Source organism: Scomber japonicus, chromosome 4 (genome assembly GCF_027409825.1).
Source record: "Scomber japonicus isolate fScoJap1 chromosome 4, fScoJap1.pri, whole genome shotgun sequence".
NCBI lineage: Eukaryota > Metazoa > Chordata > Actinopteri > Scombriformes > Scombridae > Scomber > Scomber japonicus.
The window spans coordinates 11,011,067-11,033,659 of NC_070581.1; the positions used below are offsets into that span (position 1 = coordinate 11,011,067).

Below are 22,593 nucleotides of genomic sequence, written 5' to 3' on the forward strand. Positions count from 1 at the left end.
CTGCCAAATAGCAGCTGTCCAAATCATTGACGCGTCAGATTTGTGGGCCCATGCTGACCTGCAGGAGGGGCCCATATCTGGCTCTGGTGATGTGTGTTGACTGACAGCGGTGCCAAAGCTGGCATCCTGACAGCTCTGCTGTTGGGGCTTGTCAGTTTTAGCGGGACACAGATTTGATCCAGACCTGACCTATTTGACCTTTTGACAGGATTTTTGCTCAGAGCAGCAGTGCTGACACTGACACACAAAAACACACATACGTTAGGCAGAAACACAGACACACAGACACAGACACACACACACACACGCTTGGCAGACTGGCAAATATTTCATCATACTGTGCAATGGGAGAGCTTCAGGGTACTGTACTCATTAAAGCCATGTGCCAATACTGTAAGCTTAGATTCAAGTTCACGTTTGTAGAGAGAGGCACAAAATCTCTGAATGGATTCATGAGTAACAGAAGTTAATTTTGGTGACAGCTGTAGCGTACAGCCGCTGCAGAGCTCATTACATCACACAAAGATATAGAGCACATCGTCTTATCTGAAGTACATCGCAATAAGCACATTCACATTGTTCCTCCCTCCTCTAAACTTCTTACATATTATAGACGACTGAATAAGTGCTTAAAATGGGGAAACAACTTCAGAGTAATACTGTACGTGCATGGTTCATTTAAAATAAATTAGCCAGACGTGTCAAGCTGTCCTCCAATTGGAGATAGTTAACTCTCCAGCCTGACATTTGCCAGTTGGGGAAGATAAACAATGTTCAGTAAGATAAAAGTGATTTCCAGCATATAATTTTGCTTGACAATCTTGTCTGGCTAGCGTTAACTTTTTAAATAGTTGACACTTCAAAGTGTTCTTTGTGTCTCAGCTATGACTGTGTGGGAGAAGAGGGGAGGAAGGAGGCGGCGTACTGCCACTCTGCAGAGTGCTGTTTGGGAGACTGTGTGTACACTAGATGCTGTTAGACTTATGGATGTAGGAGAAGGTTAACCCAACTTCACTCCAAATCAAAGACTTCCTACTATACACTGACTTTAGGTGGTTTTATGTTACTCTACTCTTCTAAATCCAATTTATAAAACCTAAGATGCGAAAACATGTTTAAAATGGACTATGTTAAAGCTCTTATCGTGGCAGAAAAACATACTGTACATCCACGTTGCACCTCAAATCCATAGCTTACTATAATTCCAGCCTGGAGACAAACAAATCAGGGATTGGGAAGCACAACACTTCAGCTGGAGATAAACACGGTTGACAATATAGAAAATATTGCATGAAGCACAAGTAGCACACTCTGTACCTTGATTGTTTTGGCAGCAACAATATTGGATAGATTCTTCTTGGCCATTTGAGAACCTTTGCCCGAAGGTAGGAAGCTCGGTCCCTGTGAGGATTTGATAAGGCAAATTTTCTTTATCAAAATGGATCATCTATCAAAACCCACCAAAATGACTGCAAAGGAAATATTTCATCCGCACATCAGAGGGAGAAAAACTGTAGAAGAGAACCAAAGGGGGTGTAATTCAGCCATGCAGGATATAAGAGAGTTGCCTATGTAAATGACAGTCCTTATGGAATCAAATCAACAGTCAATCATGAATTACTTTCAAATGTGTGTAACCTGCCCTTAGAATAGATAAGCTATGGTTAATAATCCTTCAAGTTTTATGACATTTATATCTATGAAATTCAGCTTCTCTCAGCATCATGGCATTCTCACACCAAAAATAAGTCTTCTGCCATCAGGGCAAATCAATTTTAAAACATTTTCCTTAACTGTAATCAATGAGTAGACTTGTGAAATCATAATGTGATAGCACAAGCTAGAAAGAGAGAGTTACTTTGATCTTGTGGTAAAATCAAACCTAAACTTTTCAAGGGCTCGAGTATACCATTAAAATGCTAAAGTACAATCCAGCTTGTCAAACATACTTCTTCCTGCAATAATTATCATTCCTAAAACATGGTGTTTATAGCAATTAAGTTGATCGTTGCAAACCGTTGCATCAGCATCAACCTCTGGTCTTTTCTGTACCTGAAGGGCCATGCTGTGGTCGCAGAGGAAGCTCTGGTATTTCAGGGGAATGTGGATGCTCTCCTTAGGCCGGAGGTAAACCCTGGGACCTGGGGCACTCTCGTCCAAGTGAAACATGTTCTCCTCCAGCGAGGTAGGAGTTTTGGTTAGTGCTTTGAAGTAACGCCACTCCTCTGTGTTAGTGATGACACTGGATAGAAAGATTAAAGGACAAGAAGAAGATTAAAGCAAGCTCTAATATATCTTTTAGGGGTTCAACAAGGATCAGAGCTGGACCTGTTACTCTATCAGGAATAAAAGTCTAAACCCAAACTGCAGTGTTCATTGTACCCTATGCTAAGATGGTGTTGAACAGAACAAACAACACACTTTTCAAGCCTTAACAGCAATTTGTTTAGCATCAAAAAGATGTATGTAAATATCATGGGGATAATGGTACAAAAAAAGGCCATGACGTCACTCAAATCAAAAGGATTACCATCTTGAGAGCATGTATCTATCTGTTCACCAAATGTCTTGATAACCAGGATAATAGATTGTGTGAAAAGTAATTATTTTGTCTTGGGGGTGGCCCTAGGAAAAAGCTCATAGTAAGTCCAATATGGAAATGGTTCATCATCAGGGGAATGTGCTCATTGGATTGTTTTCTCTTTTTTTGTACAAGAAAACATTTTTGGCCTGATCATGGTGTTAGATTATAAGTTATTGGTTTACCAAAAACGTTAGGATTCAACCTTCTGTGACCATGAACATTCACACTGAAGTTTGTGCAAATGTGCCCTGTAGTTGTTTTAAGGGGTATTTCAATGGTTTTGTGTTGTGCTTTCTTAAACTTGGGGGACTTTCCAGACATAATAATAAAGAAGAAAAAGGAAAAAAAAGAATAGTCAAAATTGATGCAACAGAGACATCCTCACTTTAAGCTTAAAGCTCCAAGACCACAAGACATTACACTTCCCATACTTCCAATACTCCCCGAGAGCCACAGAAGACATTATACAACTGTTTTTACGGTGTGAGTAGTAGGCCTACTAACTGACCTTCATTTCAGTGAGTGCTCCTTTCACATTCAAATTCAAACAATGTATTACTCAGTACTTGTATTTATCTCTCCAACTTTATCACCACTTCTGTACTGTGAGCTGTACAATAATAAAAGGCATAACATATACTATACATTATCATAATTTCCCTCGTAGCAAAGGGAAGGTATTATGAAATGTCAGAGCTACAGACGAGTGCAACACAGATGCTAAGTGTTGCCATTTATCTTGTACATTTACAAGAATGTACTGAACTGGTGTCAGTATTGGCTATTATATGGAAAGAGGGTGTAGCAAATTTAGTATAATAGTCTTACCAAATGATTCCTTGTTTGCCAACAACTTAGTTTGCTAATATTCTACTTCTGTTCACATGAAACCACTGATATGATGACAACATGTAATTGAAATGAAATGGGCGACTTACAAAACGTATTTTTAAGTAACCATATCCTGATTTCACATCCATACTTAATAACATGAGATAATGACATCAGATTGATGGTTATCTTCTCATCTTTTTACTGGAAAGAAAGCAAAGATGCTTATTTCCCACAATGTTGAACTATTCCTTTATCAGATTTTTTTTTTTTTGCATAAAAGCATTATCGCAATACGTTGTTGTGCTATGTTCAAGCTTTAGTCCTGTAAACTTAACTGTATGGCTCAAAATCAAAGTGAACTAAATTTCATGGTTAAGCAGTCACTAAACAAAAGGCAGTCATTTCATTTTAATTGCAGTCGGTGGCTTTCATAAAGGTGCATAGAGGTCAAAGAAAGCCCGCTGCCAATCACCAACAAATGGATTTCCAGGGAGAACGGAACAGGAGCAGATAACACATTCCAACAGAAGGAGGTCTCGTCTCTACTCTCTCCTCTTCCTTTGAATGCAAAAAATTTCACACATAAATGCATAAAGGAGAGTGCTACTTTAAACTTCAAAGGTTCCAACCCATAGGCATGAAGAGGGAAATATCTTTCAAAAGGAGGGTAGGGCCCCACCTCGCCTGCTCTGAGATGCAACAGTCAATTCCATGGAACTTATTTGGAGATCCCCACCTGTGCATTTGGAATAAAACACTTTGCCTGTGGCTTTGTGTTCCAACTGAGCCTCCATGAAAAACCAAGGGTTGATTCATTTTTAAAGAAAGAAAATAGGACAAGGCAGGAGGTGAAGAGTACAGACTGAGATAAATAGAAGAAACAGAGTGAAGGAACAAAATAAAGATGGTGATTAAAAGATATCGAGAAAGCAAAGTGAATGAATGCAGAGTTGAGAAAGCACAGACATGTACAGGATAAGACAGATAATGAGAGGGAGAAATAATGAGAAATGTTGCAGGACAGCAGAAGAGGAGCTGTGCAGTCTCTCCTCTTTCTTCTTGCCAAGTGTAAAAGGTAACCATGCAAAATGAATGGCAACAGGTAGCAAACCTGAGCTCCACGTCATGAGGAGCCTCTGGGGTCTAAACCACTGCAAACATCAAAGCTACAGCTACCATAGCCTCTCTCTAAGTACTCTCCCTTCAAAGCTTGATGCTGGATTTTTAGGTTGAGGGTCAGACTTTTTTCTGTTTGTTTCTGTTGAATGAAGAGCTGTACCCAAGACCTTGTTTGTGTTCTAAAAAAAGCTCCATGGTAAATATTGGTTGAAATATTGATAAGAAAGTAACAGCAGGGTAGCTTCTGTGCACTGACCAAGCTATCCTTCATCTAGTCCTGAATAACAGAGGTACTTGGGCAAGTTGAGTTGTTGTGTACATGTTGTCTGGCCCCGCAAGGACTTGGCAGATGGTTGGTGTAAAAAAAAATAAAAAAAATAAAAATAAGTTGTGAATTCAACAACATAGCACAGCAACAGACACACATGTACCAATGGCATAATGTAGATAGACAATGGTAGGATTCTGGGATTTCGCTGCAATTCTCAAATTAATTTCCAAAATCTACAGTATTTGTTTTTCCCTGGAAAGATTCCTGAATTAACGCAGGATTTTTAGCAAATGCCCATTGTCTCATTGTGTGGCTATGTGTTGGTGTACTGCAGAATACCATTGTTACTGAAACAATCATCTCCATGTTGCTATTGTGTCATTGTCATGGGTAAATACTATTGTCCTTAAGCTGTACTTTTCAGCCTCAGATGTTTCTACAAACTACTTGTCATCTTAAAATACCAGCTTACAGTTCAGTTTTGTGGTAAAATATTCATTAATTTGAACAAGGCAGAATATGAAATGTGTAAAAGAAAGCTATGAAGGCCAGTCAACAAGTGCCTTTATTCTCAAACCAGAGGGGAGAGTAGCATTCAACAAGTCAAGCATCATGTTCACAAGGCTGTACTAATGTAATAACTAAATACTGAGAGATCCAAGGTTTCCCGGGAAAAGCCTCCCAAATATTAGTCAGTTTAAAATCACAGTAAGATATCAAACCCTGATATATTCCATCAAGTGTCTTCCTGTGGAGACCACAGTCACATGCATAACAACAACATATATAGCAGAACCTCTCATCTAATATAAAATACCATAGTAAACATGCAGTAGTATTAGTACCATTACAATATTTTACTGTATGCTGTATGGATTATTCAGAGTAGTTTGATATTGTTTTTCGCTGGTCCTGTGCTTAGTAGTCTGTCTCAGTCTGACTGACCTAATTTTGACTCTTGAAACACAACAAATGCAGACTTATACAGTACCAGTCAAAAGTTTGGAAAGACTTTCTCATTTAAGTGAATGGCAAAGAGTGTCCAAACTTTTGACTGGTGCCGTACATTTCTAACTCTCAGAAGAGGCGGCAGACGGATTGGCGTAAAGTGTCTGATCTGAAAATAAATAAATAATCAAGCAGGGCGCTAAGCAGGGAAGACGACAGATGCAGGGATTGATGACTCTCAATTAGACCTGGTACGCCCGGTGGCCGGGCTAATGCCATAATGATTCATCCATGGTGCACTGAAGCCTTTGTTGATCAATGTGATATATGTTAATCCGAAGCTCAGGCATGAGCAGAATTCATAACCAAAGACTCAGTGTGAGGGGATTAACAACGACACTAAGTGAAGGAAACAAACACCAGCCATGGATACCGAGAACGGGTCATCCAGAAAACATCAACCATAATGGCTGCTATGTGTAGATTAACAGAGGTATTTAGTATCTCACCAGTATAATGTCTACATCTGTGTCAAGGACAAGTGACTTTGGGCTGAAGGAGCTAGAATGTTCTTTGTTTGTAAGCCTACATTATGCATGTGAAAAATAGAGTGAAATGTATAAACATAGTTCTAGCTGGATGCTAACAGTCATGAAAAAGTCAGAATATATCTTATTTATTCATGAAAACCCACATGCAAAATTAGTTTAGATGTGGTTGTTATTTGTACAGGAAAAATAATAATTGATCGTGTTTATTCATAAATAAAAACACAAACGTCTTCACAACTGTGAAGAAAATTTAAATGTGTAAGCCATGCACACAGTCGTACACAAAAAAAGAAGCTGTCTCGGCATTAATTAGAAAATTCGAAGACTAAATAATGCACCCACGACATACAAACAGGACATGTCAAAACAGGAAAAGAAATAAATAAATAAACAGGCATGCACGCATCATATCAAAACAGTGAGCAGGCAGTGAATCAGACTCCCACAACAAAACACAAACAAACATCTTCATGGCCTCACTTCATCGTGACTTTCTAGTGTTGGTCGTTCATACTTTTAATATTGTAAAACAATTTTTTGGATGATGGGATTTTATGATGATTTATGTAAAGCATCACTGTATGAGAGGAGCTCCATAATAAAACATGCTGTTTAAAACTGTTTCTGTTTCTATTGTACTTCGAGAACCATAAGAATTATAAATGATATATATGTAAAATGGATATATAAATCTTACTTATGTGATTACATATTTTGAACAAAAGAATGCAAAAGAAAAATGAACACCTGGAAATTATAATCATATAACACCTTATTTTCCTAACAGGATGGTATTGTTATAGGCACAATCCATGACCCAAATCTGAACAAAAAAGTCCAAAATCCAACCAATTATGGACTGTAAATTGACTGTACTTAAATAGCGCATTTCTAGTCATTATGACCACTCAAAGCACTTCTACATTATATGTCTCATTCACACATTCATACACCGATGGCCGGGGCTACCACACAGGGTGCCAACCTGCTCAGGGGGAAACTAACCATTCATACACATTTATACACCGTTGGCGTGGAAGCAATTTGGGGTTAAGTATCCTGCCCAAGGACACATCAACATGTGGACTGGAGGAGCCAGGAATCGAACCGTCAATCTTCAAATTGGTGGACGACCGCTCTACCTCGTGAGCCACAGCCACCCCACGCTCATTCAAATCAGCAGGTCTTCTCATGTACAAACACCAGAGAACAACTCCATTAAAGTCTGTAATGTTTTATAACCCTGTCACTGGTTTGTTTTAAGCAGACTGGATTGTTTTATATCACCGTGTAACTGAGCCTGCTGAATGCTGAAAAGACCTCCAATGTTTAACTGTTTAAAAAGAGCTGAGTGGACCAGGACAGATATAATGGGTGTGATAATTTAATAATATTAATATGAAAGATTACATTTAGTATTTGTATACACTTCAGTACCTAAAAAGAAAGTCATTGGACTGTTGATTTGCTCTAAATCTTCTGAAATGATGAATGTAGCGCTACAGCCTCCTACAGAGGATAGACTAATTGTGCTAAGACACATTAGCTCTTGCATCATGACTGGTTGCACTGAGAGTTCGACTCGAAGTTTCATGGAACTAAGTTTAGTATTTGTTTCACATGTGGCCTTGGTTTGCAGTGGAATTGCATTGGAGAAACTGAGGTATAATGAATTAGCTCCACAACAGAATGAGACCCCATTCATGAATGGTTATGTACAGTAACATAAAAGCCAACAATGGACTACAAACAATGCATAAACATTGATGTCAAGGTTTTTTTGATGTTGCGTTTGATGTCAAGGTATCTTTTTTTCCTTCTTCTTCCTCTTATGTTAATAATTGACCAAAGTCAGTGTAATGTTACTTTACTGCCCTCTATTGCTTGGTCTTTTTCTGGAGCTACTGTATTCACAAGGTGTTGCATGCAGTCCTTGATACAGAGGCTAGAGGTGAAAATGTTGTGAGGGATAAAGGGAGGGCTAAGTCACTCCATAGATTAAAGTTCTGGATCGGATGCATCTCATTTTGGGGAGGGTTAAGTGTGAGGATACAGTGTCCTCTTCTAAAGCGTGATGAAAATAGGTTTGAAGAACCGTGCTCAGAGGTACAGTACACCGTCACCTTTGGAAACACATTCAGAATGTGTGAATACTTTTTTTTTTTTACAGAGGGGCATGACTTGTTACATACTCATAATGGAAACGCCAAAACACATACGGCACAGAAGCATATGCTCACAGTCGATGTGTTAGGCTGGGGGGCACACCTAAAAACTTGTAGAATCCACCTAATTTTAAAGATGACACAATAGTTTTCCATAGATCTCCTCTCTGTCAGTGGAAAATCAAAGTGTTAAGAGCACCGGTTCACTCTCAACTCATCGCTTTTGGCAAACTGGTTGCAGAGCACACTGTCTTACCTGAGCTCGGAATCATCACTGTAGATGGTGATGGTCTGGGGTACATTAAAGGGGTTTTTGAGGACAAACTCCATGTACTCAGCAGACCCCAGGCTTGTGTAGAGCAGGTGCTGGGTGGTGATGGCCTGGCTCAGCATGTTGGCGATGGCCTCTGTCTTGTTGTGTTCTTCACATGGATTGATCGGCTGAAGATCTCTAGCCAACCGGGCTTCCTTAGTCCGATCCTAACACCCCAAAAAAAAGATGTTCACACCAGGCAATGCAATATCATAATGTGCTGTGCATCCCAAATGCCTTCACACTCTGCTTCACCTCAGAATAATGCAGTTTAGATAATCTGACTACACTATTGGCTAATTAAAATACTTCATACTTACTTTAGTAAGTAGAATGTCATCATAACTGATAGAAATAATGACCGAAAAAATAGTTAGTTAAAAAAAAAAACATAATGGATTTTTCTCATTGACATTTCAGTGACTTTCACGGAAGCTAAGAACACATTCTTCATGGCTACTTTCTAATGATGTATGTTGGTATGGTATAGCAGGAATGAACATTCTGCAAGCTTAATGTTACACACTTTCCCTCATGGTCAAGTGTTGTGAACATGATATGACCTTTACAAAACCTTTAAGAGATTTATGTTTTTCAGTAGCTTGTGAAAAGTATTATATACACCCACTTACCATTACCCGGGGAACACTGAGAATAGGTATTTGTTGCAATATTATTTATAGGTTTTTCTCTTGGTTCGTTTTTACAACTTTGTTCAAAAACCAGACGGTACAATAGAAATGGTGGGTAAGAATTCATTTTAAGATAAACTTACAGTGCAGACAAAATAAAATGAATGATCCATTAATCAGTAAATCTGTATTGCATGATAGATGTAACTATAGTTCAAATAAATTAGAATCCATGAGCATAGTGTGATGTGGTGTGTTGGACTCAAACCATTTTAATATTATAATGAGCAAAATAAACAGCATGATGCCAGAGATTACGGTCTTTAGGTACATTTGAAAATAGATTAAACAACTCAAATTGAGCTTCAAAATCAGGCTAGTGAAGCTAAATGTCTCAGAAAAAAATGTATATGAAGATTTGCTGAGGATAAACCTGTCCAAATTAAGTTGAAGAAGAAAAGTCAAATCCAAATTGAATTGCAAAACAACTCTAAAAATCTTCTTCCTATGTCAGCAGGACTCAGTTATATTCCACATAGTACCGGCTGTTTGGGGAGGGGGAGGGGGGTGAAACCACAAAAACACAGGTCGTACCAGAGGAAATGTAATGTGTAAAATGTCTGAGGGAGACATGCACCACAGCCAAAATTACATTTAGCATGTGCACCCATGGGTGAAAGTACAAGATGTGCCTTAAGGTAGAAGAACAATTAACACCTTCTTTTACAGGCACTAAAACACAGAGGGTTGAAGGGCACATCGCCACGAGGATTGTAACACGGGCAGGCTGTCTGGGAGATGCTCTGCGCCTTTCCAAGGCTCCCTCATGACATGTTTCACTGGCAGAATGAAAGCTGTTTCTCTGCCTCTGTTGTCCATTTGGGATTTAAGTGAAGAAGACACACAGGGAAGGACTATTGCAGCTCTGCTTTAGAGACAGGCATCTATTCTTGGCTCCCCATTGGCTCAAGAGTTTGACCTCACCGTGACCTTAGGCGATTCCTTGCCCTCACGCTGGTGCACGGCAGCCATGCGGTTGAGCTTGCGGCGCCCACCGTCAGGCTCGTTTAGGACGTGCTCCGCGGGCGTGATGGTGTCAGCTTTGATCCCCCGTCTCAACAGCGGCATGTACGCCTCGTCTCTGTGCAGCCTCTGTGCTTGCGCTGCATTTCTCGCTGTGAAGGAGAAACAGACAGCAATCCTGATTATATTTACTGAACAGAATGGAATCTAATCTCTGCCATTTTGACCATATGTTCTAAAAACCCTCCAAATGTCCAAGCGAGAGAGGCGCCGACAGATTAAAGTAGTGTTGGAGCACAAGAAACAACAGCTTGGACACAGACAATGGTCCAGTCAAACAACTGGCACAACTACAACTGGGCCAAAGCCCGACTGCTACAAAAACTACCTCTCTCTCTCCTCCTAAATTGTAATCTTTCACCTCCATGGCTATGAGTTCTCTGCAAGCAGTACAATATTTGATTAAAATAACCTGATTCATCTATCAGCCACCAAATAACCCATCCTTAATGGGACTGGATCATACAAATTATCCATGTTCTTTAAAGGTTTTAACAAGAGCATTTTCCTAATCCTGCACTTTCAACAACACTCAGGCATTGATATAGTTTAAACTCAAGGATGCCCAAATCATATTTTTGTTATTTAAAACCTTGGTTTGTAGCCCATGTGATGCAATACACGTTGCAGGGAGCGGGAAAATAAATTGGCCACAAAACAGACAAAAATGAGCAGTGCAGCAAGGAGAGATAAAATGAGTGGTATGTCAGTGAATTGAGGAGGAGAGAGATGGTGAGAAAAACAGATGATGACAGAACAAAAGACGTATGAGGCTTATGTAAAACAGCTTTATATTTTAAGTTCTTCAGCGATATTAGCTAGCTTGGGGCTGGATGACAGAGTGTAAACAAATATGAATACATAATTTGTATATGATTAGCTCTAAACAGATTTAAAAAACAAGATTTTTTTTTTACAATAACAGTGTTGTTGAAGTAGTAAAGATATTGTCCATTTGAATAAGTTTTCTTTAGCTGCAGTGTGTTGAGCTCTCTCAGCCGCTGCAGTAAACTGACTAAAGTTACAACAACCATTGACATGTAAGTAGATGTTTAACCAACCAATCAGCCAACAGCCCAGTATCCTTAACTCATAGTACTGTAATTAAACAGGAACAACATGTCAAACGTGGAAAAGATGTATAAAAATAATCCATATATTAATCCTTACTGAGATCATTTATCTCAACAGACAGCTCCCTCTGTTTTCCTCACTTTTCATCGCCTAGACATTTTTTTCCTAGTCTCCTTATCAAAGGGGCATTGGGTCGACTGCCAGTCACCTTACCAGATAGTGTCTACACTGCTTCATTCAGAGCTACAGGCAGACAGGAGTGGGACAGTAGTGTGAGGGTGCACACACACACACACACACACACACACACACACACACAGACACACAGACACACACACACACATACACACACAGCTGTTCAGTGTGGTTTACTGTCACGCCTGGACTCCAGTGGAAGCAATTAGGAGCATTGTATGTTTAAAAGGCACGGGAAGGTTGAGTGGAGAGAAGAAAGAGTTCAGGGTGTAAGAGAGACATGAGTGGTGGAGAGGTGATGGTGTGGGGGGGTGAGAGAGGTAAGAAACAAATCAAACAGTGAACAGAATGTGTTTGCACAGTAACGAGCTTTGAATAATTGATTGCAACAGTTTAGGGAATATATTTGCACGGAACCTTTGCATGCATTGATTTGTAAACATGTTTTCTATAGTGCATGTTTACTTCCATATGCATATTTTCTATCACTGTATTAGTATGACGTTTGATTTGAACAAATGTTTTTTGAGGTATAATTACATGACAAAGTTGGATCTCAGAGAGAGGTGCAATTCTGGACCTGTCAGACCTAATTTATATCATCATAAGTAGTTATATGCTTGTTTTTAACCACTCTTTCTTACATCATACCTCTTATGTGTGTGTATGTGTGTGTGTGTGTGTGTGTGTGCATTTGAGGACAAATTTAGGAATATAGTACACCAGTTGACTGGCGATGGCTTGTCTAATTGAGGAAAAAATTGGTTTCCCCAGTGTGTGTGCCTTTGCTTGGACTGTGAATACACACACACACACACACACACACACACACACACACACACACACACACACACACACAATACAAACAGGACTGTGGCTAGCCACCAGAGATGCTTCTGCAAGCTCAATTAGGCTGAAAATTGAGTGGTTCAGTGGTGCAGCCAGCAGACAGAACGTGAAATGGATCTGGTTGAGCTGATCAAGGCAGGAGCATGGTCACTGCCCAAAGGCACTAATTGCTTTGTGTTGTAGAATGTACAGTACACATACATCGAAAGGTGAGTAAAGACAATCAAAACATTCATTAGAACATAAACAGACATATTTCAGTGGGCTGTGGATTAAAGTGCTTGCCATTAAGTTGCAGGATGTTCCTGGAGCACAGGCTGCCTCCTCTGAAGCCACCAGTGACTTTGCGAGGTGTGATGATGTGAGGAAGAGACGACATCACATCTGCTGCCCTCCTCCTGCTGGGACCTCCTGGGCACCCTGTAGGAGACACATGCAGTTTTCGGTTTAATATTTTAGATGTGATCGTTTTTAATCCTCACACTAGTCACACACAATAGTCACTCAGAAACACACACAGTAACTTTTAACAGGTGCAGATTCTCCACAAGAAGGAGCTGTTTGGTCATTGTCAGACCAGATCTGTATATGCTGGTATTTGTTTTTGTTTCTGCATCTCACACACCTAGTTTATTCTTCTTCTTTTAAACAAATAGATTGCTTACAACCCCCTACCTTCCTATCCAGATTATCCAGTAGGACGGAGGACACACAATGACAGGTGCTTTGACTGGACGTCCCTGGACACTGCACGTCCCTTTCTTCCCAATGACAAACTTGTTAAAATCTCACCTGAATGAAACTCAAGCTTATTTGTTTCAAACTCCTGGATAGTTATTTTTTTTAATGAGCAAATGAGCTAAGCCAGTGAGCAAGCTTCCAACAGAATATTCAATTGGAACATTAGCCTAGCTTGAGTGACCACACATTACATCTGAGGTGTGTTATCTCACTATCAGGATCATAGTTCATAGACGCAGTTATGTCCTTAACTCTTGACTTTTTTCATTCTATTTAAAGACCAAATCTGTGCAGCTCTGGAAGTGACTTGAGACTTGGGTGTTTGCCAAGTGTTCCAAGTAACAAGCCAAACCTAGATCTGAGGCCAGATCTGGCCAGTTTGGAGAAAAAAAAGGAAAAACAGTTTTATGCCAAAGTTCTCTTTGAAGTCACATGTGTGACAATGCATTTTCATTGTAGACAGCGCCAAAGTGAACACAGCCCAGGGTAAACCCTGACTTAGAACACCCCAGGCAGGATCAATACATGGAGGTAAGCCTACAGTGGTTAATTAGCAGCTTGAAAATGCCAGAAAGGTCTGGATGCAGAAAGCTGGCAACATGATGAGTGTCATGCTGAGTGATGGTTACTGTTGGATTCTGTCCACTTTGATTGAGTACTTGGTGCCAGAGATGAAGTAAGACAAATCAGATACAACTATTTTTGGAGGTGGCTGGAGGCACTGACGAGAATATTTAAGGTCTTTCTGTTAAAGAATTATTACAATTTTGAATGACCCTAGACACTATTATTCCTATCATTTCAGAAGCTTTATATCAACATTTGTATAGTAAAACTGATAGTTTAGGGTTATGCAACAAACATTACCTCTTGAATGCCAGACTGCCTTCAGCTTTCAGCCTTATTTTGTTTTGGTGTCTGTCCTCAAATAGCAAAAAAATAATTTCTTTCTCTTTTTTAAAAGGCATGTTGATAAGTAAGCACTCCAGGGTTCCCCTATTCTAAGACAGTGAATAATAATCAATATTAGTTTTTCTTCTAACATTAATTCATCCTGTGCAGAGTGTCTACAGCAGCTGTTTTACTGTGCAAAAGGCGTGCTTACGCTTCTAAAGATTGCCTTATACACAAAACGTGCAGCAATGGAAGTGTGACATTAATAATTGCTCATAGAATCACAACCACAATACCAGCCTGCAGCCACATACCATCTTCAAAAGAGCATATGCAATTACCACAGGTTAAAAGACTCGTTTTGTGCAATTTACAGGTATACTGAGGCCAACACTTAGAATCCGTTAGATACAATTTACTGCTGACAGGAGAAGTAATTAAAACTTAGGTTTACGGCTCTTTTAAATACAGCACACTTTGATACAATGCTCCCATTAGTTCCCAACCTCTGGTACATGACTAGATACCTAACTGAGGTGCCTAATTGAAGTGTAAGAAGTTTTAGCGTTTTCCGAGAGGCGGAGGAGATACTTCATCCAGAGCTCTTTCGAATGAAATATGGCGAGTTCAGCAATTAAGTGGCTTTACCGCCCAGAACTGACGGCTCAGTGAGCTTGTAGGAGTTTTAGAAGGGGAGCCAAAAGTACCCTCCATATCTTTTAGAGGCGAACTCTTTCATCAACAAACTGATAATGGGCAGCAGCTAAATGAATAATGGGAAGCTGGTGTTGCCATGCAAACAGACACAGACAGCGCAGTTCTGCAGATTAATGGGTGAGGTGTCTGCCGTCCCAATGCATTCCCCTCATCATCCATCAACCTTCCCTGGCCACACGACTCAGCCGAATGTATTTGTTTGACTTATATTTCCCTAATATCACTGTGAAGACATTACTTCTGCTATCGCATAAACATCTCCAATCAATAACAAAGCAATAGAGATCTCATTCTCGGCGACTCATTATGGGCCTTTCAGCTGCTTTCTTTGTGTAAGGAATGCTTTGATGATGGATAGAATACAATAAGCCTGTAAGAATGCGATAAGATGAACACCCGGTGCTGCTTGCCCACAATAAAACAAATGGACTGTTGATGAACCCAATTATGACCCCCCGATTTAATCATTCAATCATTTTAATTAATCATCTATCAACAGAACCATCATTAGGCTCATCAGATAATACCTACTTTAGTGCTAATCCAGGTTGACGTGGATGTCTTGCTCTCGGTCACATTACTTGTCCCTATCTAGTGAATCACCCTGACAGATTGTTAAAACAGAGCTGATGATCTTTATAACTGCAATGTGAGCTTATACTGACTGGTTTACTGCAAGAAAACACAGCTTTTATTTCTCTATGTTGTCTGAGTGGAGAAGAATAATTGTGAAGAAAGTGCCAGGGGGCTGAACTCTATCAAATTTATTGACTACATCTCGCTGTTGCATGACAACAACCCTACTGCACACCACACCACCTGCCCACCCTCTTTGCTCTGCTGGCAGTTCTTGAGGTTAAGGCCACAACAAACCCCTGATTTACTGGCCTCTAGAACAAATGGGAGCAAGCACCAAAGGGGTTTCAAAGTAGTCTGCAATATTCGATTTCTTCTGCCTCCCTGTTCCAGGCCACTGACCTTTCAGAATAAGCAGATTCTTTCTCTCACCTCAGGGCTAAAAGCAAGGTTGATGAAGTCGGGCTTTAATGTGCCAACAGCGAGAGCTTTTAATGAGTGAGACATAGTGTATGTGCACCGCTTGGGGAAGTCACCTAGCTAAACTAATTGTTAGGTAAATTTCACTGATATTTTGTTCCACTTGAGGCAGCTTTAGGCAGGATTCTCTCCACTTTCTCCTGCTGCAACAGTCAGTCTCTCCAGGGCTTATCAGGCTGCTGCAGATGAGGAGCACTGTGAGGTCTGGAGAAGGTTCTAATCTGTCTTCTCTACTGTGCAAAGGCAGATACATGCCTTCTGTTTGTTTGTGTGTGCCTGCATGTGTGTGTGTGTGTGTGTGTGTGTGTGTGTGTGTGTGTGTGAGCGTGTGTCTTTCTATCTTTTAGAGAACCAGTTACAGTTCAAAGCCTGTGTTGTGAGGACATTTTGGCTGGTCTTCACAACTTCAAAGGGCTATTTCAGGGTTAAGAAGTGGTTTTAAGATTAAGGTTACGATTCAGTTTAGGGTAAGGGGTTGATTTTAGGCATTTAGTTGTGATGGGTAAGGTTAGGGTAAGGGGCTAGACAATGCATTATATCAATGAGAATCCTTACAAGGATATAAAGACAAACTGAGCAAAAGAGAAAGAATATAGACACAAGTCAGTCAGCAAAACAATTTTATATCTTTTTTATATTGACTTTTACCTCTATCACATATGAGAGTTGGACCATTGAAAGTTATTACATGAACTGCTATAGCATTGCCTCAACCACACTGAAAGCTACATGTTCTTATCCATGTAGCCCACAGAAATATGTATTGTGAGCCAAAATAAGCACCAATATGTTACCTTAAAGTTGCACTATTCAATACTTTTATATTAATAATGAAAGTAAAAGAGGTCACTTGTGCAGATGAACCCCCAGATATTTATCGCAGTTCCCTTCATCTCCATGAGGCATTTCAGCATTTTAGCATTTACCCTCTCGTGAACTGTGTTTCCAGGAGCAGCATGCAGCTGTTTGTTAGTGTCAAAGGTCTAATAAACCAACTGCATGCTACCTGCTCAGCTCTTAACAGCAGAAGATTAACAAAAGTGACTACCTGCTGAACATAGTGGACCATCAAGCAGCTAGAGGCAGATATTTTTCTCTAAATTTGGTTCCATCCATTTAAGAAGCTTCAAGGTGAATAAGGGTTTGTGCATATTTACTTGTATGTTAGCTTCATGTGCAATCATGTCACATTTAAACATTTGTTAAAGGTCAGTCAGAAAGGAAAAAGGATAAAAAAAGGTTTAGCCCCTTGGAAGCATGAAGGTACTCTTTACTTTTCAAAACTGATCTCACCTAATGGTGGCAGTAGGTGAATAGTTACGTTTAATACAGTAAGAATTATCCTCCAGGGCCATGAATATCCTCATCAAATGAATGACTAACGCTGTCCTCTCCATCCTCCGTTTTCCACGGTTAGTGGTATAAAATACTGGGAGATACATATTTTGACATATATATAGATATATATATATTTTATATATACATTTCTGTTAATAAGCCATATTATCAGTCTTTGTAAAAGCTATGGGCTTTACATCATAATGACATCCTGGATTGCAAAGATCATTCATTGTTTTCTAATTTCTAACTTCAAAGTTGCTCATGTTCACACATGTTAATTATTCTTCTATGGCTCTGTGGATCTGTCAACAAAACATTAATATCAACAAGGGTCATGAAATATTTTAAGCTCTTGCAAAGTTTTGATTTTTGTTTGATGTTTCTCTTCAACCGCCTCCATCTTCATTTTCCCCTCAAGAGTTCATGTGGATACAACAGATTAAATCAATAGAGCAACATTGCTTTCCTCTGGATTCAGCAGTCGATCGGTTTCATGGAACGAGCAGGCGGTCGTCATGGTTTATACACTCCTCATGTGCTCCTACAGTTCTCTGTGTGGGAGCACTGTTTTCCTTCCTCAAGACCTAAAACCGCAGCAAAACCAAACAACCCCTATGTTGCAGCCATGATTTCACAACTCTCTATTATTGTGATTAAGCCACTTCCTTTGTCCTTTAAGACGCTATTAATAAAAGCTGCTTTATAGAATGATTGAATAGGCCTGACAGCGTATATCATTACCATTTAATTAATTACTTGTCAATCCCACCTTGTGATAATTAAAAAGGATATCATTTGGTGTTTTAGTCTTTTTCATTTGGAAATGACAGTTTGCCACTCATTTTTTCCAATAAAGCCTAATTCAAATGGATTCCCAAGGGGGAGAAGTAAAGACATGATTAATAGCATGCATGACTGAAACACATAAAATTAGAAAAAGGGAGAGAGCAGTATGTCGTCAGGACTGCATTGCTTGTGAATTATAATGGCACAGAGCTGTGACAGAGAGCCACATGATTATAAAAACTAATATACTGTATGTGATTATATAACCAATGCATTTCTTAGGGTGACTATGTAACACCATGCTCACATGGTCAATGCAGAAAAATGTACATTTTTACAGTGTTAATCCCTACAGCAATAGAGTCATATCTCACCAGTGCTCTGAGTTTCTCTCTCTCTTTAAAAAAAAAAAAAAATGCGTTTTAATTACGCAATTAATATTAACCACTTCAGTTTTTCTGTGGGCTGTTAAGTTGCTGCCAATGAAACTCAACACTTCCTGCAGATGTTTTAGAAAAGCTCTAGTCTTCTCTGCAGGTAAGTAAAGTCCTGGACACTACTGAAATGATGCACATTATCATATAATATCGCGTGGCTATTAATAACCCAGTACATCAATTTAAATCAACGGGATCCTCTCAACAGTGAACAAAGCTTTAGCTCCTCTTCCTGTGTCACACACTTCTTTTCTGTTGCGCTCAGCTTCATCAACCATTTTAGAACAACCTTCTGTCACCTCTTGGGCTGAAATGTACAAGAAGTATCTGCAGGGTGTCAACAGCCGTGCATTCAGCTTGGCCAGCGTGCATTTTTGAATCCATCCAGAGGGGATTTAGTGGTAGCAGAATTTTCTCAATCCATAGAGAAGCCATGTAATCCTTCTATTGAACTTGAAAATCACAAAAAATTCAAAAAAATCCCAGGAACGGGGTTTTCTCATGTTATCAGTGATATCCTCTACCAGCCTGCTTGCCATTTCTGCCATCGTGTCTCATCACACAACCTGTCCACGCTCTGCTACACCTGCCTGTCTATATGTCTGTGTGTATGCATGAGTGCATGCCTTCTTGGCATGTGTGAGTGATTTGATATGCACACATGCTTGTGTGGGTGTCCTTCCCATCAAATCTCTGTCAAAGTCTTCATACAGCACATCCATCTGTCGCACTGAGGGTAACTTCTGATACTCAAACACCACCACCCCACCCCCTCTTTCAACGAGCTATAATGATTGTGCTTCATATCCTTTACCACCCACTAAATAAGAGCGCTGATTCATTACAGCCTGATGAAAGCCACAGAGAAAGACAGAGAAACACAAATGATACAGGGGAGGTGAAGGAAGAAAAAAAACAGCCAGATAGAAAGTGGAAGATAGAGAGCATGTGATTGAAGGGTAAAAGGGAAATAGATGAATAGCAGAAAACAGGAAGACAGTAATAAAACGCAAAGAGAGAAGTGTGAATGTGAGAAAGGCAGCGACAGATGGAAGCAGAAACAAAGAAAAGTGCTTGTGAGTCCTCCCTCCCCAAATTGATTCTGACTGTTAGCCAGGGCGCCTGATGGATATCTGAGCCTTGATTGGAATTTACATGCCAGACACAACCTCCCCCTTCCATCCACAGCACACCCAATAACCCACTGTGCTCTCAACCTGCTTTGAGTGATAAGCGCAATGAGGAAGTGCTGGCATATTTAGCCCCAACAATGGCACTCTGCAGAGTTTCTGAGGCTGGGAGAATGATGCATTGTTTATGAGAGGGAGTATCATTTCAACAGTTGATTAATGGTGAGGAAGCTATCGTCAGCTGTCATCACGCCGCAGGGGCACGCCAGGCCCAAATTGGTTGAGTGTGAGGGAAGGGGGAAAGGTGCTCAGTTGCTAGATAGAGTGGAACTATCACATCAAGATATTTCGCTTTGGCACAGTGTTTGCTTTGCAACCTTCCACACCTCCAGAAAATGGGAACTTTGAACAGCAGCAGCAGCAGACGTGGGGATTCGCTGTCACATCCCAACTCTACGCATCAATAAAAGTAAACAGACAACATTACTTCATAATCTGAGGTTCCAAATGGAATATGACCTGAATATAAAACTCTCTTGTTAATATTTCAGGGGAAGAAGGAGATTTAGGTGATACTGAAACTTTTCTTTTGAATGCTAAAACAAATACAATATAATTCTTTCCTGGGTTTCCTTAAATGTTGTCAGAGCACAACTACCCAGCTATTCTCATGCACCCATTCTCAACCCTCTTCTAGTTTCAACCCAAAGTGAGGAAACTATCTGGATTGGAACTTTCCATGCAGGTTTATTATTCATATAGGAACTTCTGCTTATCTTAAGTTATGTTCAAATAATTCAGGGGCAAAAAAAGGTCTTGCAGTACTTGCCTATGTTTCCTGTGCGTATATGCAGCCGGCCTCTGAGAATAGTCTGGACCGTCAAGGGGTTGGAGGCTGAGTGTCGGCCCAAATCCGCACTCGCCAGCAGGGTGTCGTCTCCCACGTAATCGGTGGTCAGCACCTCAACCTCATGAAGTGCCTGCACTGCCGATTTACCGTGACGTAACATGTACTGGGGATGCAAAATAGGGTGTGAGAAAAGTACAGGAAATGTATTTACAAGTATGGACATGAGCACAAATGTATTGATCAAGACATATGGAGGAAAATTACTACAAAAGATAGAATAGATAGAAAATTAAAGCATGTGTTATTGGCTCGGGAATCAGTTGGGAGTTTTAGTTATTGATAAATGGATAAGGACATCAACAAAATCTAGACACAAATGGTCAGCTTGAGACGCAGGTGTGAACAGTAATGTGTCCACACTGTCCACTTGAGATCAGATAACCTGAGACACATGTTAATCCCAGGTGTAAACAGGGTCACTCTCTCTCCCATTGCCTGTGTGTGTGTGTGTGTGTGTGTGTGTGTGTGTGTGTGTGTGTGAGATTGTTTGAGTAGAGACAGGTGTGCTGGAGTTAGAGCAGAGCCAAATCAGCACTAAAAATACTCATCCCTTCACTTCCATTCTGCTGGATTGTAGCGTCTACGCTTAAAGCCGTTTTTCGTGCATTGCCAATTTTTCTGTAGCAGTCTGTTTTGTCCCTAGTCTAACCCGGTCTCCTGTCTCCTTGCAGTCCCATCTGCTCCAGTTCCATCCTCTCTCCCCAGCTGCTTGTCTTGTCTTGTCTTGTCTGCCCTGCTTCACTGCACTGGATTCCAGCACTTCCCAGTGTCCAGCTCAAGCCTCAGCTCCTGGTTTCCAGCTACCTGCCCAAGCTCCAGCCCTACTTTTCCACTTTACTTTCCCAGGCCTGCATTCTCTTTCCCCAGCCATCTAAATAAATACTTTTTTGCTATTGTATCCGTTTCACCTGCTCAGCCACACATGCAACAAGCTCTGCCCAGCTGTGAACTTGCTTAAGTGCTTTGGAAAATTCAAAATTGCAAAACGAATGAATTCTACTTCAACCTTGACGAGACATTAACGTCCAATCAATTAATAGTAGAGTTGAAAAGACCAAAATTAAAAACCCTTCATTGTGTGAATTTGTTTTCCTTCAGAGGTTAAAATGTGAGGAAGACTTGTCTCAGTCACATCCTTGAACAGAGGACACAGGGCACCCCATACTAAATGATAGTGGGCTTGTTCAAGACAGACTGTGCTTATCAAAAAGCCTGTTCTTTCCCTGTTAACATAATCACTTCTCAAAAAATTTCTCAAAAAATAAGATCATGTGGCTTTAAATTGAAAATCTGTGCTTGTCCTCCCATCGTAGATAAAGTGAAACCATGTATTACAACTCATAAAATGTTCATTTTGTGTTTTTGAAGAAACCTCATATGTTGAGCTGTTTTTTGTATTTCACGTTATAGTATCAGTGACAGGTTTCTCTGCAACGCCTGGTTCATTCTATGAAATGCGTTAAAACAATCTGCAAACACTTCATGAATACATGACAGACGCACTACGTTGCCATGAATGTATGTCATGAGTTAACAATGCATGTGTAAACAGATTGTGATTTTTCCTTGTTTGAAGCATGATCTCTGGGAAGTTCTTGTGATGAAAATGTCAGGTAAGAATAATAACATCTTCCATCTCCGTACCACAGATAATACATACAACTGCACTGACTTCAGACTTTTACCTTGAGCTGGATGGCAGTAGAACCTATGAGGAGCAATGAGTCACTGTCCCAGATGTCAATGTGCATGGTGTGGAGGGCCATATAGCGAAGGAACCAGCGCTTCTCTCTGGGCCTCAGGAAACCCTCATCTACTTTGAACTGCACCTGCAGCCCTGGAGAGTCTGGACAAGGAGAGAGGAGAAGAAACACATACACTGTTCAGAAACTGGGACAGTGGTTGTGCCCTGGGAGCCTACTGGTTGACACATGCCACACCACAGCAACATCCGCGATTTGAT

At 40.2% G+C, this 22,593-nt stretch overlaps 1 protein-coding gene across 1 annotated transcript in view; it reads right to left on the reverse strand.

Moving 5' to 3' along the window:
- The window catches only part of nphp4 (nephronophthisis 4), a 161,089-nt gene that overhangs the window by 17,124 nt on the left and 121,372 nt on the right, over positions 1-22,593 (reverse strand). Inside the window, exons 16-22 of the mRNA XM_053317118.1 lie at positions 22,316-22,476; positions 20,550-20,733; positions 12,904-13,038; positions 10,402-10,592; positions 8,729-8,952; positions 2,053-2,242; positions 1,318-1,401 (exon numbers count right to left, since the gene is read on the reverse strand). Of these exons, the coding sequence (XP_053173093.1) occupies positions 1,318-1,401; positions 2,053-2,242; positions 8,729-8,952; positions 10,402-10,592; positions 12,904-13,038; positions 20,550-20,733; positions 22,316-22,476 (1,169 nt within the window). The remainder of the gene's footprint in view (positions 1-1,317; positions 1,402-2,052; positions 2,243-8,728; positions 8,953-10,401; positions 10,593-12,903; positions 13,039-20,549; positions 20,734-22,315; positions 22,477-22,593) is intronic.